Here is a 25,763-nt window from a genome sequence, read left to right on the forward strand (position 1 = left end):
CTGGAAACCTGGTGGTGTAGTTGTTTCAGATGCAAAGCAATGCCAACGAATGAGGAAAGTCTTTGCTGCTCAGACTGGGAATTGGCGATGCCTGCACTTGACAATCTGGACATCAGTACTGACGAGACTGCTGCTCTTCAGAGACCGATCACCCTGAGCGTGCACACATGAGCGCGGAGCACAGAGAAGCAGTCAGAGCTACAGGCTACAGTGAGGCTAAAAACAGAGTTCGTATGACGTTTTTCGAAACAACTTTTTATGTCGCGGCTGCAGCACACTTGGATCACTACGGATGAGCAGTATGGAGATACTTTGTGGATTCAATTTTGTGTTTCTGGACGTTAGTCTGGGGCGCCGTCTGCCATTTGGTGTGCTGGCCGCTCCACCCGCCGATCTCCGCAAGGGATGTGAGGGCTCTAAAACTTCACCAGGGCCTCCATCGGCATAAGGGTGAGTAGATAATGGCTGAATTTTCATTTCTGGGTGCACTATCCCTTTAACAATGAAGGGATTAAATTTTGTTGGTCAAAGGTCAAGTTCACTGTGACCTTGCATCCATCTTATTCCTGAGAAAACGATATCTCAAGAACACCTTAAGGGAATATCCTTAAATTCAGTACAAATTTTCACTTGGACTTATCAATGAATTGATTAGAATTTGGTAATCAAAGGTCAAAGTCACTGTGACCTTGCATCTGTCTCAAACTTGTGAACGCAGTATCTCCTGAAGGCCTGGAAGGAGTTTCCTCAAATTTGGTACAAAGTTGACGACAATCAACCGAGTGTAAGTGCTAGTGGCTACTTCAGCAGCAGCAGTGATGTCTCCACAGCACCTGATGAGGGGCTTATGTTGTATGAGAGTTGTGTAGAAGAAGAAGAGTTGTGCCAGTTCCAGTTCTACCCCTGTTTACAGTGAGGCTGTGGCTGACAACAGTCAACAACAAATAATCTTCTGATTAGGAGTAAACATGCTTCCTGAATGAACTGTTCATAGCAGAATAGGGTAGGCCTTTGCTACTGTGTTTTAATATAGTCATGGTACTTGGAGAGCCTAATATTTTCTGAGGTGGTACCATTGACCGTACAGGTTTGGCATTTTGGCTGTCAACATCTTGAGTTTTTGTAGCCAGAAAAGACCATGAGAGGTGGATGTGATGCATAGACTATAGCAACGGACTGTCACTCAAGTGGCCTGCGCTTAATTATGCGTACCCTTACGCCTTAATAAAATGTAAACAGGTGAGTGATAAAAAGAATACACCCCCTGTAGAGTTGTCATAAATGTTGAAATTAGCTATAGAGACCAAAACTGTTTTTGGTTTTGGCTGTAACATGTTTATTTCTGCTGTACAGTTGGGCATTTTAACATGGGAGTCTATGAGGATTGACTCACTTTTGGAGCCAGCCTCAAGTGGCCATTAGAGGAACTGCAGTTTTTGGCTCTATGTTCTGGAAAGATGCTGCTGTTACAAAAGAACAAGAAAATGTTCCAATTCAGGAGCTGTAGTTTCTGTGTGAACTTACAACAATCCTTTAGGGTTGGGTGATTTGACGATATATATTGTTAGATGATATTTGGATTTTTGGTCATACTGTACTGTGTCATACTGTGGTACTGTGGTTACATCTCTGGGTGTATTTAGACCATTGTGGCAATGTTGCAATTGGTTATATTGGGGTTTTTTTTTGGAAGATTTCTGCATTAATGTAATAAATAACATATTTGTCAATCATTTAATTAGCTTTATTAGTCAAAAGCAGACATTTCCGTGGGCTGTTTTATCCACCAACAGTTGATTTTCTAGAACAAGTAGCTGTGTTAATCTCATCTACATTTGTTGCCTTTTTGTGCCAATTTGCTTCTCTCCACTTTTCAGGTATGGGAAATGGAATTATGTTATTAATCAACAGTGAGTCTGTCATTTCTGAAAGATAAGGGTAAGAGTGCCATAGGCTGGCTGTTTAAGTGTCAAAAAGAACTGCTGAACTAACACAAAACACAGTAATTAAGGTACAAATCACCAAATTTAGTATATAGTATCAAATCAGACACAGAGGTAGATTTATGTGTTTCATTTTGCTAACTATTGAAAGATTAATCATGCAGGATTAGCAGATGTTTTGTTCGCATTCAGTTAGCATAGCATTAGCTTGTCTTTGTCTGGATGATTGCGTAGCTGACATTTGGTTTATAGATCTGAAGGTCCTGTACCCACCCTTTTGTAAATGGGACATGGGCATCCAGATTTAAAGTTTTTGAGTTGCTGACAGGTGTAGGTGCTAACACCAAACACCAGATGACATCAGTAAGAGTAAGGTTAGTAGGCAAGCTATCGACGTCCTTTGACCATTCTATATCTCCTAGTTTGTAAGCATCGATATCATCAACTGACATTAGTTGCGTAAGATTAAGCTCTTTTGCCTCTGTCCAGATCCTCTCTTTATATCAGCATTTGTCTTTTGCACATAGTTTTACATTTCTGATGATGAACAACTGACAGGTGATTGGACCGGCAGATAGCGTAGCTACAGCTTCTTCAAAGATTGCGATGTTACTGTACAGAATGCAATTCCCATTCCTTATTGGCACAGGAACATAACATGATTGTGAATCCTTTGCTCCTTCCCTACAAAGATCTGAATGAGTCAGTTGTCAAGAAGCGTGGCACGTTCGATCTGAGAACAGTGTGCAATGTTTTGCCACAGTTTTCAGGTTGAATGACATGTTTCCTCCAAACGTGAAATGGGCTTTGAAGTATGTGTTCTCTGAATTGGTGGGTGTGTCAGAGGTGTTACCCAATCAGCAGCAACATGTATATAAACCAGATTCTAATAGATCCTTAATAATGGTACATACAAGTTCTGTTTTTATTTCACACTTGCTTTGACAATGTAAACATATGCTTCCCATGTCAATAAAGCCCATTTGAATTGAATTAAATTAAATTAAACCCTGCCGTATAAAAAGGCAGTGCGTCAGGGTGTTCAACACACCACCATTTCTGCTCTACAACATTTTGTCAGGGATGAACACAGCCCAGGCCTTTTTGAATTACTGGAGGAAAAAAAAGCGATGTGGGAAATGATTGGGTGTTAACCACAGGGGCAAATCGGAACAAATCCTGTCAATCTAAAGTGAAAATAGAAAATTAAGTTAACAGCACCTAAAGGGATGAAGCTGTAAGGTCTTTCAATGCAAGGTTGTAATAAAACTTGACAGGATTATCAATAAATCACCCTGTATGATAATGAGCGCTGTGATCTGGGTAACAAATAAACGGCTGTCAGAAAATTAAAAAGCCTTTGGGGGAAACTGAAAAAGACCAACAGACCATAACTTCTCATCTAAGTATAGGTTGTGAGAGAAGCAGTCATTTTGTCATATATCGCCACTCACTCTCACCCCAGACCCACGCAGCGCCACTGACTGACTGACAGCAGTGACACCACCGTAATTTGATGCGGCAGGACTCTGGCAGCCTCATCGCACGCACGCAGAGGGATGTTGGTCGCTCAGCACTCACAGATGGCATTTATATGATAATTCTAACCACTTCCAGACACCCATGAGCTTTCACACTGGACTCGATTAGATCCAAATGCATTTTAGTAACCATCTGCAAGGAGGGGAGTGTGTCACTGAAAGCAAGAGTGATGGACTGGATGGGAAGGATATAGGCAATTTGCTCATGCATTACCAAATGCATTTTTCCATGGTGTGGTGAGGAGTTTAAAAAAAGAAAAAAAAGAAGGGACGAGTAAAACGGGGAGGACAACATGGTGGAGGATGCTTACTTTATAAAGTAGAAAGTTGGTTGATGTCTGCAAGTGGAGATAAAGAGAAGGACATGTAATTTAAACGAATGGTTAGACATGTTAAGAAATACAGTTATTGCTTTCTTGGGTTAATACCTGTCTCAGTATGCAGCTAGAGCCAAGAGGTAATTAGCTTCGCTTAGCAGAAAGACTGAAAGCATGAGAAAAGGCTAGCCTGGCTAGAGACCAAAGATCAAAAATATCCTAAATTTACACATTCTATGTAATTTTTTTTAAATCCACAATCACACAGAAATATAACAATGACAACTTTTGGTTTAATGCTAAATTACATGCTATATTTTCTGACCCACTGTTTGCTTGGCAACTTCATCGTAACCCCAATAACTCCCTGTGAAACTACAACATGTCATTTTTACGTTTATGTACAAATTAAAGAAATAACATATAATGATTTATTTGGTAATCTAGTAAAAGGTGCTAGGTGCTAAGTGTAAGGTAAAGCCTGGGCTAGTTTGAACATAATTTCTAACTTAGGTTGGAGTTTTTGAGCTACTAATATTTTAAAGGACGCACCAGCTGAAATAGCTCCAACGTAGGCAGAAGTTACAACTTAAAGGGACAGTGCACCCAAAAATGAAAATTCAGCCATTATCTACTCACCCATATGCCGAGGGAGGCTCAGGTGAAGTTTTAGAGTCCTCACATCCCTTACGGAAATCTGAGGGGGGAGTGGGTAGCAGCACAACTGCACACCTAATGGTTGACGGCGACCCAGATTAAAACGTCCAAGAACACATAATTGAAACCACAAAATATCTCCATACTAGTAGTGTAGTGATCCAAGTGTCCTGAAGCCCCGACACACACGTGAGTGCAGTGTACACAGAGGCCGTTAGAGCTACAAGCTACAATGAGGCTAAAAACAGAGTTTAAATGATGTTTTTCCAAACAACTTTTTATGTCGGGGCTTCAGGACACTTGCATCACTACGCACGAGCAGTATGGAGGTATTCTGTTGTTTCAATTATGTGTTTTTCAGACGTTTTAATCTGGGGCGCCCAGCCTCCATTAGATGGAGTTTTGTTGCTAGCCCTCTCTCCACAAGGGATGTGAGGACTCTAAAACTTCACCAGAGCCTCCCTCGGCATATGGGTGAGTAGATAATGGCTGAATTTTCATTTTTGGGTGCACTATCCCTTTAAAAGTCTTACACTTAGCTCTTCATCGGCATAGAGTCCTCTGTAAAATAGCGGCCATGGAGGAACAAACAAACTATACTGGCTGTTTTGTGTCTGCAATGTATTCTCTGTAATAGATTATACACACAGGTGACCTTGAGTTTTTTATACTTAAAACAGAAATGCTTTAAATTGAATCAGGATGTCTGCTGACATGCAACATAAAGTGCATAGATAGAAAATAACACATAGAAGTAATGCATGTAAATAAATAACCTCTGTGACACACTGGAAAACAGATATACAGAGTTACATAACTTTACAGTTAACAACTACTAATTTTGCCAGTGTAGGCTATCACTATGTGTTCTAGTTTGCGTACATTTTTGTCATTGTTTGGTGAATTTTGTTACACAGAAAAATGCTTTTCCTTAATTGACCTGTTGCTAAGCCCCGCCCCTTTGTGATGGTCCGACAAGCTGTCAGAGTAAGCATGGAACCCACACTGTAACTAACTGCACTCCCTGAAGAAATATTATCATATTTTTGGAAAAGTGAAACAGTGATTCCAGAGAGAAGCAGACAGAGGGGTCTACAGTCTGTGTTTGAAGGATATATCCAGGATGTCAAACTGACTCAGCAGCAACAACAGGTTAAAAAGACAAAGATAGTTAGAAGCTAAAGCCGAACTATAGGATACAGATCACAGTGTCAAAGTGAACCACCACATCACTGCTGATCGCCACACAAGACAATGAATATAAAGGGAAACTTTGCTGATATTGAACCAGCTGTGTGGCATCACAGTGTGTGCAGATGAAACATGTTTGGCTTCGCATCTTTGGTCCAGCATCTGGACCTCCGCCAGCACCCGGACCTCCGCCGCCGGACGTCAAACAACATTCATCTGCGCACAATGTGATGACACACAGCTGGTTGAATATCAGCAAAGTTTCCCTGCTTCCCTTCACTGGTTCCTGTACAGCAGGGTCGATCTTTGTTTCACTGTTATAATCATTAAAAAGCAAAAGCAGCATGTGTATACATTCAGTAGGCTATATCTTCAGTAGCTAGCTAGCTAACCCTACACTTTTCAGGGTTTGAGTTTGGTTTTGGAACAGGGAAGAAATGTATATCTTTTTCCAACCTCTCCAGGTAACGAGTATCATTAATACACGACGTGCCCCAGGCACAACATTTAGCTCCAAATCCACAAAACCAGCCTGAAAATGAAGGAAATCTGAAACAACTTGGTGTAGCTGGTGCACCAGGCCGCTGGTCTGCATGTTTTTGAACTCTGCAGAGAACCAGGCTGTGTCCCCATGTCCAATCTGTATACTCAGCTAATTACCTGGTTTTGGTTCTAAACGTAGTGCACAAACATGAGAGTGGTATCAATCTCATCTAATTCTCAGCAAGAAAGAGAATAAGCACCCTTCTCAAAATGTTTAACAATTTCTTTAAAGCAGCTACAATACATTTATGATACCTGCTGTGCAAAACTAGCTGGTGAAGAAAGTCAAGCATTTAAAGCTCAATATTTCTCTCAGGAGTAGAGACCAAAATTTGCCAAGTGGCCTGAAACATGATTAACAATACATGCTAATGTTGCTCTCTGTACAGTTTTGTGTTTACAGGTTTCTTGCTGTCCCTGAGCTACTACAAAAAAACACTTATCTCAGGTTTAAGGTATGGGGATGACAAAAGATGAGAACATAACAACACTGCAGCTGTCTGTAATCACAGAGAGGAGGAAAGACAGAAACATTTTGTACCTTTTGTAGGAACGTGGAGTGTGGGATTTAAGTGTCCTCCGCTGCCTCATTGTTCACTACTGCAGTTTTGAAGTTTGCTGCAGCCTCTTTTTTTAATGCACTAACCATCTAATTATCACCAAGAGCGACACAACAAGCAAGCAAAGTAAAAACAACCTCTGTTGTCTGACTTTGCCAGTTTTACAGACGTGGATTAAATCGAGTCTAGGACTGAAAGACAACTAAGAAAAGTACTTTGTGTGATTACACTGATATCGCCAGCATGGGGGATTATTGGCATAACTCCTCTGCTATCACTCCTGCCCTGTATAACAACCAGAGTGTAATGACTCCAACTTCTGCCGCTCTTTTATAGCCTCTAAATGACTTCTAAATTGTCCTTTGCTTAATTATAGAAGTAATTGTTTGTCATTTTGTGTGTGTAGATGTTTGTGTGTGTTTATACTGCAGATGTGACGTTGCTGCTTCCAAGCTATTGAGTTGCAGTGAACTGAAATAATTAGTAGATGGGTGTTTGACAAGGAACAATATGATTAATCTCTCATACGGTCTCATAATCTGCTGACATTTCATGTCACTTTTAATGAACACATTTGAAATTACTTCTCAGTAATCATCACGCCCACTTTGCCGGTGGCGGTTCTGAGTGTTCAGAGGGTCAGAGGTCGTTCTCACCGTCAGCTCCAGCAGCTCGTTGAGCAGTCCGTTGCGTTTGCTCTGGAGGAAGGCGTTGGCGCTGCCGGACTTGGATATTCTTATCCTGGCCAGTCTGGCTTTCTGGGCGTGGGAAGAAGAAGAAGAGGTCACATCATCAGACAGGGTGGGCGGGAGGTCAGAGAAGATGACTAACACAGTATTTAATAGTGAGAATCTGCCAACTCATCATCCAAACTCTGTAGTAATTTTCACAGCTTCTACTGTACTGCTTTTACCCCCACAATTTTAGATTTTTACACCAAGACTCTCTCTAAGCATGAGTACAGAACTCTGGACACACAGAGCTCTGTGCAAATGTTATTCCAAACCAAACTCGGAAGATAATGTTTTTCATGGGACTTGTTTGTAGGGGTGTGAGAAACATTTGAATATCACAGTATTATGTTTTGTAACACTGAATCACTTCTCAAAAACACTATCACTTATATATATTATTAAATAATAGTTTACAGGCGAAAAATCATGGCAGTGTTTCATTTTGTGTTGTGCCCCTGACTGGCTAAATCCTTCAGTGTTGTAATCTATCTTCAGCCATTTGATTCTTCCACTCCGATGTAACAACATATCGCTAGCATAAACACAAATAACACAGGCCTATGAAACAGGCAGGGTCATAAAGGGCACACTGCTTGCTTTTTAAAAAAATTGCAATATCACACTATATTAAATCCTAACCTGTATCATGATTCGTACCGCATCACCCTACTTGTTTGTAAGCGTGAGCTTTGTCATGTTAAAACAGAAAAGGGCCTTCCACAAACTTTTGCCAGGAAGGTGGAAGCACACTACTGTCTAAATATCTATATTAAAGTATTTTTTATTATTTGTTATTAAATGGCCAAGCCCAACCCATGACAAACAGCCCCAGACCAAAAGGTACACAAGAATAAGGACTCCAGCTCAAACAGCTTGTAAATTCATTAATTGAACTCTGCTGCTTGGTCAGTCCCCCTTGGCATCACATACGGATGCACCATGCACCCCTCCAGCTAACTTCAATGGAAACCCTCCACATCATTATCACATGTTCAGAGCAGCAGATGTAGCGTAAAGAGTGAGAAAGTCTGCCTTGGAAAAGGGGTGATGGAAGGGTCCAACAGGCACAGGACTTTCATACAGGACACTAACAGCAGTCTCCTGGTTCAAACTAAAAGTCAGTGTTGAGTTATTTTGTCAGGTGTCGTTAGTCACGTGAATCGACTCGCCTCATCAACCGCAGTCTTTTCCTTACCATAACCACAATGTTTTGTTGCATAAACTTAACTACAGACCCCTTCTGTGTTAAGATACCATACAAAAGGCCGTCAAAACGTAGGGACAAGATCACGCAGCAAAAGGATAATCATAATATATCAACATTCTCTGGTTCCAACTTTACCAATGTGAATATTTGTTGCTTTTTTATTGTCTTATGTTTCCGGAAACTTAATCTCTGTGGCTTTTGGACTATTGGTTGCATAAAACAAGACATTTGAAGACATCACCTTGGGATTTATGAACTTGTGATTGATACAAAACAACCAACTGATTAATCGTCAAAGACAAAACAAGTGGAATAAAGATTAATTGATTGCCAAAATAATTGCCAGTTGTAGCCCGAATGAGGAGACGGGTGTCCACATGCTAGATACGGAATAAAACAGATCAAAAGTAGATTTTTCTTCAAAAAACTCACTGAAACAAAAGCAGATGAATCTCACATAGATGTCATTAGATGTGATTTAATTTTTTTGTTTACCCTTACATCTGTAAAATCAGTCTTCCTGTTTTGTGATGCTGTTATTTGATTTGTTCTGCCTTGTCTTGTTCCATTGATACTTTGTTTTTATAAATTGCTGTTTGTTTCTTAAAAAAAATTCCGTCAACTCAATAAGGGTCCAAATAAACTATGAAGAATGTGTCTTTGAAGCTGTATTTTTTTGTGAGTCCTTTGTCTAAAATATTTCAGTTTGATCCTTTCCAAATAGGAAAATTAAGCAGAAAAAAAAAAACAATTTAAAAACAAAAATACTAAAGCTATGAAAAATATAACAGCAATATAAAGCAAAGCCAACCCACTGACGTCGTCGTCAGTAACTGAGACGCATCTAATGGACAGTTTAAAGCATAAGTGCAGATTCTGCCCATATGAGACAGAAGAATTTACAACAATGCAGCTGTCTGCTGAATATAAAGTGTTCAAAGCCAGTTTGCCTACAATGACGGGAAGCAAAAAGATAAAAGTGATAACTCCTCCAACAGATAGACTGACTGTGATAACTGAACACAGCGAGGGAGACAGGCAGGAAATGAGAGAGAAATCGTACTGGGAATTTCTTAAAATGAAGAGGATATTAGGACGACTCTGTTATATACCTCTGCCTGAAGTGCTTTTGGACACGTAAGGTGAGCGATTTCTTCAACCTTGTCCCACTCCTCTCTCTCTCTCTCCCTGATAAGTGCATTTCAGAAACAGGAGACAGGCAGAGCAATATCTGCTTCCCAGACGCGAATCAAAAGTAATGGAATTAGTTTGGATGCTTCAGAAATTGTCCGTCAGACTGTAGATACCTGTGAAGGTTTGAGGAATGCTAGAGACTGAGATGTAATAATAATGATTGTGTATGTACGTGCACAGGATGTGAAATGGAGAGGACAAGGAGGGAGAAGAGGAGACAACCGCCGACTGCTCCTTTCTGCGTTGCTTCAACTAAAGTGTGAATGGATTTGAAAGGGAAAGTGCTGTCGAGGGCCGTCTGTTTCTCTTATTGATCAAAAGCTCGACTTGACACGGAAAGAAAAAATATGAAAGAATAACTAACTCTGATCCTACTGATGTGGTGATGAGTGCTCCTTCTTCTCTGATGGTCTATTGAGTCCAAATGGTTGTCTAAGGACTCTCCACTCTGAGCTGATGAAATTCTGAATTTGATTTTGGAGCCCAGACGTGTTAAGTGAATCACAAATCTGAAGCCCACTTTAGACCAAAGATTTGCAACAAGATGAAACTGTTTTAAGAACGTTTCAACATAAGCTGGCTATATTAAAATGGACAACATTCCAGTTTCACAGAAGTGAAGACAAAACATCTTGATTGCCCCTGGTAGATGGCTGCAGTATTGGTCATAAACCCTGCCCTCTCCATGTTAAGTGGGATTTATACTTGTGCATCAGCTCTATGAAAAACCTACGCTGTAGCCTACACATGTGACCTACGCCACTGTTAGCATTTATAGTTGTGTGGTGCCAAAATACTAATCGGCAGCAGGGTTCCTGTGAAGTGCTGCAAAGTTTAGTTGATTCAAAACACACCTAAAACACATTAAACATGGCTTAATAGAGACAGTTTCAAACACAAGTACAATAATCAGCTTCACTATAACTCGCAGCATTCACAGACAAAGCATTTGTCTTTTGCTGGACACATTTTCCAAATACAACATGCTAATGTTTTTAGCACAAGCCTATGGTATTTTACATTGTATAAATTAGCCTAGTGGCTAACAGACGTTTCTTCTACTCATATGAAGCCAGGGACAACAGCAACATTTAACAAACATAATTTTACAAAATTCAGCTCCATTACAACTCACAATGTTCACCGACAAAACAACTGTCTGATGCTAAACAGGTTTTCCAAACATATGTATATATCTATGCCGACGCAGAGCCTACACTGTAGGTATGGCGTCAATTCGACGCATAAGTATAAATCCCACATTAGCAGGTGAGACATGGGTCAAACTTAAAACTGTCATTTTAAGTAGTTCTTACCACACTGATGTTTGATCAATGGTCACTTTCTTATAAGTTTGGTTTTAATTAGTTATTTGATGCTATAAAAATGGGCTTTGATGTCATGGTTGACAGCTGTGTGTGCCAATTGCTGTGCTCTCCATCAGAGGCGCTGCTCGGGATTGGTTGGACAGATGCACTTGTGGGAACTCGTTACTCGACACTACTACTACGCACATTCTGGCTCCAAATGACATCAACAGAGCAAGATGGCAGTGGCCATGTCCGGGATACTTAAGCTATATTTCTTGTACAGTGCAGACAGCTGGGGACGGTTGTCCATCTTTATATACAGTCTGTGCCTGCGACTCAGCTTGCCAAGTCACCAGTGGGTGGTTTTAGAACGTGAGGAACGTCACGAGTTTTTAGAAGGAAGGAGAAGCACAGTGTTATTAGCCATTCGCCTTGTGAAATGCTGTCTCAATAGTCAGAGCTTTCACTGCTGATTAAAGATGATACCAACTCCTCTAAACGACAGAACCACTCCGGGAATACATGGGAGAAACTGATAGAGGAGCGGAGATCTCCTGTCTCAGCAATAATTTGCTGAAGCCCCCTGGGTATTCTGCTGAAGCACCAACGGACGGCTCCAAATTCTCAGTCCTCTTGTTTTTTTCTCAAGTCTTTTAGCAGTTTCATGAGTGCTAAAAAATGCAACTGTAGCAAGTATCTTTGTCATTCATATTTTAAAACACTACGAATTACATGTATATCCAGCTGCAAACAAAAAAAAGCCTGGAAAGCTAAAGTTAGAACAAAAGTAAAGTGAGTCATTGATACAGAAGCAATGCACTGTCTCTTCTAGTTGCATAAGAGTAAACCAGCAGGTTTTTCAGAACACTGCAGACCGACGCATTGCAAGTACTTGAAAATCTGAACCTGCTCATCATGAATCTTTGGTCTGAACTGGGCTTAATGCCAAGTAAAGTCCAGGTAAATACAACCAAGTGTCAAGTCAATATTTTAAGGATAAGGCTGATGTTTAATCTGTAATCTTTTTGTCAAAAAAACCACATGGATAAAAAATTAAAGCAACAATGGGTTAGTTTGTCTCTTTGTCTCTCCTGTGGCTCTCAACCTTGAGCCCATCCATTCCTACTCAAGAGGGGCATTTTTAAAGGGATATTCTGGTGATTTTATATTGCGTATCCATGAATAGGAACTTGTGGGCACATGGAAATCAAAACAAAGCATTCACAGATTATGCATGTACAAGTGTTGGTAAAGATTCTCAGTCATCCAGGGCATGGTAATCGTAAGTGCTGTATCATAGGACTTGCTTGAGTTGCTTCAAGAAACTCAAGCAAGTCCAGTTGCCCATGATGCAGCACGTTGTGTTTGGATTTCCATGAGCCCATGAATGGATACAAGACATTGGGATAATGCTGCACAGGAATCTTCTAAAAATTTTGTCAGATGTTTTCTATTGTCTTTCGACATCTGTCAAAGTCTGATCGCACTAATATTCAATTTTTGGGTTTTTCTGCTCTCCTGAACACCACGTTTTCTGGGACCAGGGGGTGAGTACTAAATATATATACAATCTATATTGTTTTTAGGTGAACTATTCTGTAATATTAAGCTGCAAAGATGCTGGATCAAACATTTTCCATTATGCAACCAATAACATCTTTTTTTTGTAAATATCGTGTACTGATTTTCAGTGTCTTTATCCCACAAAGATACAAAACATGTATATTTAACATCAATCCAACCATTCCTCCCCTGACTATAAAGACACACTGCTCATCATATATACAGATAACTTGAAATCAGAATTGCTACCACCCTGCCCACCCATCCATAGGATTACAGGTTACAACATACATTCAGGTAAAGGTGGATTGCTCTCTGCCGTTGTGCAACATTGAGGTGTTCCTGTATCCAAAAAGTCCAAAGTCCATATCTTAATAAAGGTTTGAGAGGACCCTTTGAGTGTGTATTTGATGTCTTCTAACTTTAAGAAGTACATAACTTCTCTGACCCAATGAGAAAAGGATGGGGGAACGTGTTGCTTCCAATTTAGAAGGATCAAACATCTTGCCAGGAGAGCAGTGGAAGCTGTAACCACGTGGGCTTTGTTTGGTAAGATAGCATGGGATTCCTTTAAAAATACTCATCCAAAAGGTGGAGAGGTTTGGACGTAACCAGAACATGTATTATGTATGCTGGCTGGCCAACCAATAGCATCTTTAAGTTAGCCTCTTCCTGCCTGGTACTGTTCCTCATCTTTTAAACGCAGGCTTTCTGTTTTTCCGCTTTCCCTTCAGCACCAATAGACATTATGCAACGTTCTTCATAGGTTAAATAGATGAGTAAATTGACCTCTGTGTAAATTTGGTGGAAATCCCTTTTTAAAACAGGTCACAAAAAGGCTAAATCATTTATTGAGTGATCATAGTATTGAAATACCATGTCATCAGCTCCACTTGTGTGTCTCACTGATGCGTCTTTTAAAAGTTTCTGGACAACAATTGAGGGTGATGAGGAAGTATTTCATGGCTGGAGAACTTTACTCTAAAATTACGGTCTGTTCAGAGACAGGCCTAATGGCCTCCTCAACGCCCTGTCCAAAGCCAGGTGATGATGGATTCTTGTGATTTTCCTTTCTTTCTTTTTTTTTATCTATGGTCTTGGTTGATCGAGCAAATCAAGCCTATATGCTCCAGCATTACCACCCACAGTCCGACAGGCAGACAGCCAGACTGCAGCAGTCCAGTGAAAAAGGCACGAAATGTTCACCTCTAAGACAAGTGAGCCTTGAAACCACTGCATATAGAGACCTTTTCCTTTTTTCCTTTACCCCAATCAGCCTCCTTCATACTTTCACTCTCTACTTTCTAAGACCGTCTCCTTTGGTTTCTCTTTCTCTCTTTCCCTCTCAAGCCCGACCTCCTTCTCTCCTTCCTCTCTTGGCCCCATCGTCTTGTTTTGCCCTCACGTCTCCTGTGTCTTTTTTTTACTTCCTCAACAACCTGCCATCTCTCAGTGCGGCTCCACTTGACTTTGCTGTCCCATTACCGGTGTGACCTCAGTCCATTTACTGCCTCGACACTCACAGACACTCTGATGGCGGCTACCCTGCACCGGTTTGTTGTGCAGTAATAAAAAAAACCCTGTCTTCTTCCTTCGGGGAAGTTTTCTTTTCCACATATCAGGAAATCCGGAGCATTATCAGGGGTTGTCTCTCTTGCTAGTTATGCCATCTGTGGGTGATGGAATGAAGAAGCGGCGACACTGCTCTCTACACTGAGGCCCACACACACAGAACTTGGTAGGGAACGACTATCATTAAATCCAATTTAGATTCTCTACCTTCTATTTTCTGACTGTGAAGCTACAATGGGTACATGAGAGGACCTTTTTGTAAAGTCAAATCCCCAGTTGACTACATAATTGTAATGGGAGCCTGGAGCAGCCTGTTGTTAGAGAAGAATGAAGACGAATGAGACCTGGAGAGGGAGGGAAGGCCAGGAGTAATAGAGGGAGGAAGAATGGATGCAATCTTCTCTACTTTCCTGCTCTCTCCAGTCTTAAACTCCTACTATAGGGAAACAATGGGGCGTATATGGCCATACGAGTTTTTTTTCTGTACATTAGTGAGTAAAAATAGCTCACAGGTGCAGGGTAAATGTGTTGGTGACTTGCTAACCTTTAAAAATTGTTGGCCTTTTCCAGATGAACACAAGGTAAGAACAGAAAATTACACTGACAAATCCAACAAAGCAACTCCTGCACGCTGAGCTCAAGGTTTCTACTGTACCTACAAAATGTACTTTACTGGGTTAGTAAAAGATTTTCTCAGTGTAAGAAGATCAAGAAACAAGAGAACAAAGATGAACCTTTCTGTAGCTTTTACTGCATGTGTTTTGTCAATTTATATTTATGAAATGGATAGCTCCGGTCCTTGATTATGATTGGGTGAGACACACATCCAAAACGGTTGTAAAATACTCTATAAACACACAGCTGTGACCGAGGGCAACCGCCAACTGAAGCCAGAATCATTTATCATCCTCTTGGACAAGCACACAACACTGTCATTCAATTAATGCACAAAAACCTACAAATATACCAGTGAAAGAAACCAAGAGACTTATGGGGATTTAAGTTTGAGCAGCCAGGGACCCCACTGTGTCCAGTCACTTTCAAACAGGATAAACTACACCAACGATCTATGGTAAGTTATCGATGTAACTTGAGGTAGCAGAGGAGACTGTTGTTCACATCCCGAAGTCAATGTATGCTAGTATGTGTGGCGGGCTACATTAGTGACGTAAGTGACAAAACTACTTATTTAATGCCAAACCATGATGTGTTTCCCAGACCTAACCACATGATTGTGTTGCCTAAACCTAACCATGAAATTTTAACGTAGAACTGTGACCGTTTCATGACGTTGAGGATGTGTTTAAAACTGCGACCTTTAGAATTATCATTTTGGGGCCGGTCATGTAAGCCATTTTGGAAGTTAGTGAAAATCAACCTATTCTTTTGGTTAGGTATAATGCTGGGTTCACACTACATAGGCTACTGTAACATTTTTGTCTGCCCTGACAGTCACTATGTCAGATTACACGATTGCATTGTCATAAAATTGTGCCGCGACGTGGCCGACAGACATGACCACATGTTGGTCTATGACCAATCATCCGTGGTTGTCGTTCACGACGTGTGTGATGTCATCGGGTTATTCTTGTCCTATTTTTATTACTTTTACTGTTATTTCAGTCACTGTGTCTGTTCATGTCCCAGCCGAAATGTTGTAGTAACGTAAAATGCACCACCAGATGGCAGGAGCTATATCTACATCTACATCTGAAGTACCATACGCAAACATGCAAGTCACTGAATCCTCCACAACAAGTTCCTGCAAATGTTTCACAATAAAAGCCTATTTAGAAAATGGAGGGATTCTCGCAGCCGAGGTTATAAGGGGCTTTTAATTTGAAACAGAACAGGAAGTGTTGAGTTTAAAATGACGGCGCGATGCAGTACCTTTATCAAGGCAAATGGGAGCAGATAAAAAGTAAAAAATATAAAAATACAGAGGGAATAATAAATAACGGACCATTTATAATGTAGTCTGTGCCAAATGAAGCTGGTAGCCTCTGGTGTTGTGGTGAGTAAAAGCCCCGCCACTATTCTTAAATTTTCTTACTTTATGTCCGTCTCCATTATAAAGAAATAACATTCTTTGCTATCTTGATGCTAATGGCAGTACTCACCAGGTTGCTAATGTGCCTCTGCTATTTCACACCATCATTTTTCGCTTTTTACTTTGTCGTGGTAACATCCCTAGAGGAAATATCAAATGGGCTGGGGTGTTTTTGTGCACTGTGTTCCTATTGTTCAAAGTGGCAGCTGTGACGGGAGAAGTCGGGAACGACAAACAGAAAATCAAACATGCTAGACTTTCTGTCGGAACGTTGTGAGGCGTCCCACATGTGGCGTCGGTTGTCGTTTACTATGACACACTACATGAGATGGATTATCGCGTATGACACTCGTTGTCATTCATGATCCATGCCGACACTGTACAACACTGCGTAGTGCAACGATCAGGCTGATATCGTGTAGTGTGAACCTGGCATAGTGAGTGTTGCCTAACATTAGGTATACTGTGGCATCTTTTCATCTGCGTCTGTGTGTTGTTTGGCAACCATTCTGCTAAATGTTGCTGAAAAACTACATTTCTTGGCCTTATTGTTATTCTTAATTGTTATCCATAAATTATTCAATTTTTTGTTGCTGTGTTTATTCTATGAAACATTGGCAAATTTATGTAGTAACCATTTCATAAAAGCAATAACTCTGCTCCACGTCACTCCTAACAACGCCCCTTAGCTGATCTAAAATCACTGTGAACTGTGGCCTGTCGTGACTTATTGCCTAATTAATTCATTCTTATAATAATTTACATGAAATGTTTACTTTAGGATAAATACATTTCAATCATATTTTTCTTTTAACTAACTACTCACTGTGTGAATGCTTAGCAATTTTCCAATTCTAGTAATGTGCTTGAAACTTAATTTTTAACTTCAGCAGCAGCTGAGAAAAACAATCTCACAAAAAGCTCTCAGTTCAGTTTTTCATTATCCTGATGATCTCTTTCAGAACTTCTCGAACATACTGGTTTAAAAGCTGTTGCTCTCCCTGCTGTTTCTAAGAGCAAAAATTAACTTTAAATTTCAGCATCTAAAACTATAATAAATATTTTATATAAACAATGGTACTTGTATGTGAAGGGGGGGCGCTGGTAGTGATGACGCCATGTCACCAGACTCCGCAGTTTCCTGAGCTTTATAGACTCTCTCAGCTTATTGTTTTCATATTACAGCCCACAGCTGAACTCTCCTGGTTCACTCTCACTGCTCTTATCAGTGTTGTTATCTGCATAAACAGAACTTTTCACAGATGCCTAAAAACCCACTCTACCTGCCCAACACCAACAGACTGACGATGTTTACTAATCTGTTAGAGTAAATGCTACAGTCTGACCTACTCACTGCCCCATCTGTTTACTTTACTGATTCAAAGAACATTACGACAGATTAATGTTCGTCCAATATGTAAGTTTTGGAAACACACCAGGCAAGCGTTGGTCTTTAAAATGTCGATACTGGTGCGGCAGCGTTTTCCATTTGTGGTCCCTCTTGACTGCAGCAAAAAAAAATCTGCATTAAAATGTAATTTCTTTTTAATTTTCATTTAACAGCTCAATAATGCTTTATAAATTAATTCCTCATTTACAGTGGGTTGTGTATCCCAGAGTTTCTCCTCGCTCATTTAATGGGGCAGATGAACCAGAGGAGATGCTTACTCAAAACAAAGACGGATTTCTACTGAAGAGTTTTACTGTCCCGTCGTGGTCTAAAACACATTTTACAACCACTGCTAGAAATTAGGAAAATGAAAATTTCCTTCAGGGGAAATCCTCAGAATCCATATAAACAACAGTTTGTGGTGCAGAGTACTAAATGACCAACAGAAATGCTGCTGGGTACATCAGTTTGGAACAAGGCTGTTTTTGATGTTCTGAACTTTAACTTAAGAGTTTGTATCTGTGTTTGAATATTCAAGCCAGTGGCACCAGCAGCTGTAACAACATCGTATTTTGGCTTATGCCATCCACCTTTCCATCCAGCACCTGATGAGAAACTATGAGTGCACGATATATATCGGCCAATAATGGAGCATTTTTCTAAATATGCATTATTCTGCTAATTTAAAGAGGCAACAGATAGGATTCGGGTTTTGTTAGCTTGGTGCCACCTAGCGTCAGCAGTGTTGCTCGCACTGTCGCAAAGACCAAATTGACCGTGGGGATCAGAGATAATCATGTCTTGTAGGCTGTAAAATGTAAGCCGTAAAGCAGAGTAGAATGTAGAATGAGACGGTGTGTGGACACTATACTAAATAAATGAGTAAAGAGACCGAGCAACAATTATCAGATTTATCTGAAGAACAAAAACAAATAGTAATGCAAATAATTATACCAGAATGCACAGTATCAGTACAAACAGCTCACAGTAAATTATACCAATATGTACAGTATCAGTACAAACAACAGTAGACACGTAAGGGATAATGTATAGTGAGCCGGTGACTGTTGAAAAATAACTCCCGACAGGGGAATGGAACCCCGACGCGCAGCGGAGTTATTTTTCAACTGTCACCGGCTCACTATACATTATCCCGCTTAGAACATGGCTTACTACTAAAACATTCAAATGTTACAACTGGCATCAATATTATTAAACTGCTGGAAGAGTGTATTGACAGGGGAGAGGTGTTCACCAGACAAACGGGAGCCGAGGAGAGGATTTTACTCCACTTCTCCCGGTCGGAGATGCTGGGTGCCCAGTAGCTGCGGCGGCGGCGGTGGGGTGGTGGATGTAATCACTGTCCGAGGGCTGCCATAGAATGGCAACGAGGATGTCAGCCGACCAACACTCGCTACCCGGTCCCTGGTTGCAGCGATTTGCGATGCTGGCCAGCTAGGAATTAACTAGCAGCCAGTACAGTACAGTCCTCTCTCTGCTAGCTAACATTTAGCCGGGTTACTTACTGATCCATTAGAAAGAAAGCTAGCTGGACATCGGTTTTGAAGCCTCTTTGGTCACGGAGCTCCCTCCATCTCTTGAACACCTGACTGAGGTTTACTCTTGTTTTTCCTCTTCTTTCATCACTCTCCTTTTTGTGCATCCTCGCCTCCTCAGACAGAGGAGCAATTGTTTTCTTTTGGGAGGCCGTTTTTCACTTATCTCCAAACTTTGTCCGTCTGCCATTGTGCTCGTGACTCAACTATCTCATGCCCTGCCCATCTCCTCATAAGGACCAGCTCCAGTCCCTGATTGGCTGACCGACCAGTTTGGCAATACATGACGCATTTCCTGCCGTAAAGCAGATTTTTTTCCGCGAAAATTCGTCCCCGGTGGCAGAAGCTTATTGCAAAGATTGCAAAGCCATTAAGTAACCTATGTAAACGCTGATAGTCTGATTTTACTGTGTATACTACCCTGTGCAACCCACATTATTTTCATAATGATATATATAGGCAAAAATGCTGTCTGTTGCTTCTTTAAATTATAGGTGATAAAGTCTGCCTTGCCGTTCTTGAACTACATTTTCTATGACAGTCTCTCTGTTGCTAGGCAACAATTCATTCATGCCCATATACACCTATTGATGTCAAAACATACTGTAAAGGTGGAGTCTACAGCTGTGTCTCAATTCAGTGGCTGCAGCCTTCGAAAGCTGCATTTGAAGAGAGATTGTGTCACATCAGGGCGACCAAGGATGTCCTATTTCGAAGGCTTCTTTCAAATTTGGCTGAGAAATGCAGCCTTCTTTCCCAGCATTTGGAGGACGCAACGGATGAATTCTTCCTGGCCCAGCCTATCCCAAGATGCACTGCGCGCCGGTGACGATTATATATTAAGGTAAGTTAACTATGGTTGTTGACTAGCTAACGGTTAACTGTTGTGAACATTACTATTAGCTAAAAGCACACAGCGTAAACAATCTTATTTAATAAGTTTACCTGAAAACGGTTCATCAGCCTGAAACTATATATACATATATATATATATATATATATATAATATATCAACGGCGGTGTCTCCGGCAGTGAATCATCTCCTCAAGTATTACATTAAAAAAAAAAATATATAAGAACAATCTCTGGGTCCATGATTTGGGGCTAACTTATTTACTAGCTTACTCCTTCTTTTGTCAAGCACAGCTGGTTGCTAGGTAACAGCAAAGCCAACTGGTCAGGGCGAGGACAACTGGTGACGCAACCAGGAAATCCTCTACAGATTAGACCGGTTTGGCTGATGCGGTCTTCAAAGAACATGGCCGATGTCGACTGCAAAGGCCGCGGTCTTCAAAGGCTGCAGCCCCTGAATTGAGACATAGCTTATGATTCTTGAGAAAGACTCATGTCAATGGAACTCAAAACCAAAACACACACAAATGGGCTTTGCCATGGCAACGACAGTAACAGCTGGACAGCCATCTGATCAGAAGTAGATATGATAGAACACAGCATCTGCTGCCCGAGGGTGAAATCAATCAATCAAGTAACGTTACACAGGCGAAAACGTGAAATTCCATGGGAAATAATGTGAGGGTTTTTTTTGTTTTTCTTGTACCAAGTTTGCGAAGTAATATATCCGACATTATTTCAGTGTTTTCCACAGAATTAGTTTCTATTTGTGGTAGGTGCAGAGAGACATGGACTGTCAGTTAGCCTTCAGTACGCCACTGTAGCAGCTAGAATTCAGCCAAAGCAAACCCCAGCTTCAGGGGTCTAATCCTGGACTGTAATGATTCCCTGTCAGCCAGACCGGCAACATTTTATTGCTAGTTCGACCAAGCGCTGCCACTGGCAACCAGCCCCCTGTGACCGCTGACAGTGGGGTCTCGGAGGGCTGCTATTCCCTCTCCTTCCAGCTAGTTAAGCTAAGCTGAAAAATCATGACAACAATTTACGAAGAAATCTTATTTGCAGTGAGAGCACCAACATTTTCATTTGTTTTTTTTTAAGTGATTACTTAAAAAATATTATTAAGTGTCATACTTTAAAAGCAGTAAACACTCTGATTGCAGAAAATATTAGTAACATGATTTCAGTGCATTATCCATCACGTGCAGCTGTGTAGCCTGCAGTGTCTCATCTATTGTCAAACTGTTTTCATGGTAAACATACTTTGATTTATTTCATTTCCTCTGAAAAGGTGCAGCGGCTATATGCAATATAAGAGAAACTGGTGTGTGTCTACCTTTTTACCCCCCACTCCCTGGTCAAAAGGATCCAGACTGAGCCACATGAAGGTGTAAAGGAGTTCACTTCACTGTCTGAACTGGGAATAAATCCCATTTTACTTATGCTGATTCAAGGCAATATATTAATGAGAAAACCAGCCACACAGGATTCTTATATCACTATGGATTCAAACCAGACTTTTCCCTCCTCAATTAGCTATCAGCAGCTGCTCTCTAACTTAATAGCGCTCTTATCTCGCACGGTAGAAAAGGTCAAGCCCACTGGGTGAGTGTAGTGAGTGGATAGCTAACATTTAGTACTTGGATTTAAAGTGTGTGTGTTAGAGACAGAGAGATAGGGAGTGTGTGTGCATGTGTGGAAGGACGTTGAATAATGTGGGTCTGAAGGGCAAAACATCTCCTTTGTGTGTGTGTAATAACGTTGAAAAATGTGGGATGATGTAGGTTGAGGGACGGCAAATTGCAGTGCAGACCTACGATTCTTAATTGGGGTCAATCCTTTTCACCATCACCTTTTTTCAAGTTTGTAAAATGTGTCATCTGTCTTTTTCATGAAAAGAAAGTTATCGGTCATGAAGATCTGTTCACCCTCTGTCATTATTTTAATGATCTGAATTATATAAATTAAAAAAAAGACCTTTAAGAGGTTTCCAGGAATAATCATCAGTATCCACCCACTCTGTGTTTTTACTCAACACTTCAACCTCCCATTCATTGTTATGAACGTAATGACACCTAATAATCCTGTGGTGCTTTCGCCTTTTGAAAAGCAGCAGCCTGCACTACTACTGGTCAGGTAATATGTACATACACACGCTCCAACACAAACACACTTATTGAACCCACACATAACTCTCTAATCTGCCTGTTGGGGCAGATGGAATAAAATAAAGACACTGACTTTTACCTTCTGAGCCCGCCGTTTGTCCGCTCTCTGGTTCTGGTGGTAGATGCGACTGAAGTTGGAGACGATAACGGGGACGGGCAGAGCAATCACCAGCACGCCGCTTAGGGAGCAGATGGAGCCGAAGATCTTCCCGGCGATCGTCTTTGGCACCATGTCTCCATACCTACGAAAGAGACAGATGGAGAGTTTAGACAAAGTGCTGACACAGATACAGGGTTCAGACTCAGGATGCACTAGGTAAGGTAACAAAAAGGTCTTTGCCCATTGGATGAGGCAGAGAAACCGGCCTATCAAAAGATAGGATAGAGTTTTTGAAAACACCTTGACATTAAGGTGCCAGAAATAAATAAAAACAGTGGCTGTGACAGTGGGAGCCCCCACTCCAAGACAGGCAGGGGTTCTTAAGAAAAAACACCACAGGGTCCACATGGATCAGAAGAGACTAATTAATTACCATCATGTATCAAAGCTACAGGTGCTCAATAATCACGTCACCTTGACACATCGACTTCTAGGAACGTGATGACAAATGAGTTTCTTTAAGAGGGAGTTAAAGAAAACATCCACTAATTATATTTATTAAAATATAAGAAATTCACTTAAAAACATACCATTATTCAAATTTAATGTTAACATAATTTCCAGCTCTATGTGGTGATACACAACTAGCAAGGCTGAAACAATCTAGCAGGTCTGGGAAGTTCCCTGATCTGACGTTGGCTGTGCCCTACATGTACTTTGTGTCATTTTATTTTAAGGTATTCTGCCAACAATCCCACTGGACAGTGGACTGCATTTAATAAATGTGAAAATTACTTATTTGATAAGACACTACACCTGTCAGTGAGGACGCAAAATACCAGTATCAATATACTGCTCGGGGCGGCACAGTGGTGTAGTGGTTAGCATTGTAGCCTCACAGCAAGAGGGTTCCTGATTCAATCCCAGGAGGGAGCCCTTCTGGGCGGAGTTTGCATGTTCTCCCCGTGTCTGCGTGGGTTTTCTCCAGGTACTCCAGCTTCCTCCCACAGTCCAAAGACATGCAGGTTAATTGGTGACTCTAAATTGCCTGTAGGTGTGAATGTGAGTGTGAATGGTTGTCTGCCTCTATGTGTCAGCCCTGTGATAGTCTGGTGACCTGTCCAGGGTGTACCCCGCCTCTCACCCAGTGTCAGCTGGGATAGGTTCCAGCCCCCCTGCGACCCTCAAGAGGGTAAGCGGTTACGAAAATGGATGAATGGAATATATATGTTCACTATAGAGTTAATAGTCAGACCTTTCTCGCACTGTGCCATCACTGGAGAAAAGTTTGGCTGAACAAAACATAACTCCTGCACTAAGGGGGAAACGCTCTGGGTTGTTTGTATTTCTTTAAACCAATCATAGGTGTCTGGGCAGTGCTAAGCCCACGATGCGGAAACAATGCCCTTACAAAATATTGTTGGGAGGGAACTTGTTTTGGTGATAAGCAAGTGCTGGCTTAAGTTCCTAAATCGCCCCCAAAATACGTTTTAGTGTCTACAATGCTAGCTCATAAGTTGTTGGTGTTTAATGCACAGTGCTAAACAAAATACGGAGCTGGGTCTGGCTATGCAAGACTAATTTTATGTAGTGATCAGTGTTAGTTTTGTTGATGAAAACTATGTAAAAAAAATTGGCAACAACCTTTTTTCCATGATAAAAACAAGACAAAAGATAACAGTAGATCTTAATAATAAAAACTAAGACGAAATCTATGTTTCATTTTCGTTAAGGAGACAAGACGTGACAAAAATGTTAGTGGTGGACTATCAGACACTGAAAGCCGAGAGCAGCTGTGCTCGTAATTATCTTCACATGCCACATGAGCGACAGGCTGGCAAACTCCAGCAAATAGACTGTGCCAGGATGTTTTGCTAGCCAGCAAAAACACTCACACCGAAGCAGTGTCAGCCTCTGGTGTAAGTTGTGAGCTGTAATTCAGCAGTAAATCAGCCCTGTGTGTCTGGCTGTGGATGGTGGAGCGGTGGCTGGGGTGTGCGGGGACAATATTTTTGGGGTGCTGGTGTAGCCAGCAGATATCCAGGCTGAGACTTCCTCTTCTGTGCGCCAATCAATATCAACAGTTCAATTAGCAACTGACACATCTAGCCAACATTTTGACTAAACTCTATGAAGCGATATCTGCATATGAAATCAGATAAAAGAGTAAAAAGCCAATAATAAGCTAACTTGTCATCTGACAATAGCCAGTGGGTTCTGAGACTGTACTCTGGCCAATGCGTCCTGCCTCTTTTGCTCTCCACACAGACGGTTTACCTGCAGGGAACTAAAGCCAGCTCAGACGTTATTGACCAAAACAACTTAGACTTCCTGTCACCTACAGCTTCTCCTCACTAATGCGGATATCTGTTTATTGAAATGAATGCTACACCATCACAACTCATCTCTGCACCCAGAAGTCTGTTAACACTTGTTTGTCACTCAGCGCTACGTCCCATGTTTCATTGCTGTGATTCGTTATAGGCCAATCCGATTGCATCCAGAGGCATTTTGATCTACGGCCATTAAAAATGCTCCTTGGAAACAACAATGTAATGGGAGGCTTGAGACTAAGTTGCATGTGTGATTTGGTCTGGTTATCTCAGGCTGGTTGTTCTCTGCTTCTTTTGGGCCTCAGCTAATTTGACTACACAGGTGACTGCCTGCTGTAACAGGTGGACAAACGTAGAGAGATAGGACCACTGCTATCTATGCAGCTCAGACTGGGCACAACAAAGCCATGCCACTGGGATCCAGGGCCAAGAAGAAGCCAAGGTTGACTCGCTGGCCAAAGCTGTGGGCCATGATGGCGTGTAGTGGAACAAATTGATTTTAAAATACAGGCTTCTAGGACGAGCTTGTAAGCGGGTGGGAAAAGACTAAAATTGTCTCCCGGAGAGGCGGCTGACTTCAGATTAAAGTAGTGTGATGTGAAGCAATGGGAAACATTGTTTGCTGGTGCATGATAGGTACCATTCTGAGAGAAAAACAGCGTAATTAGAAAACGAGGAAGACAACAGGGGGGAGGAAAGACAAGTGCATATTCTGCATAAGGGACTGTTCTTGTTACCAAAGTCCTCGACAGACAGATTTTCTCAAGGGCCACTTTAAAAAACGGATTGAGCACGGGGGTTTGATTCTGATCCTCAAAGTTTCACTAAAACATTTGCACTTGTCAAAAGGGCCTTTTTTTAGCTTCCTCTCTGGCCTCTTTGGCTCCTCTGACTTTCCTCTCCACTGCATTCTCGACACAACGAGACTCTTGACAGGTAAGCCCCATGCACTGTTGACCACTGTGCCTCTTGAGGGCCGCTC

The 25,763-nt window shown here is 41.3% G+C and overlaps 1 protein-coding gene across 1 annotated transcript in view; it reads right to left on the reverse strand.

The window, feature by feature from the left end:
* The window catches only part of LOC126385484 (potassium voltage-gated channel subfamily D member 3-like), a 142,103-nt gene that overhangs the window by 5,153 nt on the left and 111,187 nt on the right, over positions 1-25,763 (reverse strand). Inside the window, exons 3-4 of the mRNA XM_050037219.1 lie at positions 22,428-22,590; positions 7,409-7,510 (exon numbers count right to left, since the gene is read on the reverse strand). Coding sequence (XP_049893176.1) covers positions 7,409-7,510; positions 22,428-22,590 — 265 coding nt within the window. The remainder of the gene's footprint in view (positions 1-7,408; positions 7,511-22,427; positions 22,591-25,763) is intronic.

This window comes from Epinephelus moara, chromosome 24, assembly GCF_006386435.1.
Source record: "Epinephelus moara isolate mb chromosome 24, YSFRI_EMoa_1.0, whole genome shotgun sequence".
Lineage (NCBI taxonomy): Eukaryota > Metazoa > Chordata > Actinopteri > Perciformes > Serranidae > Epinephelus > Epinephelus moara.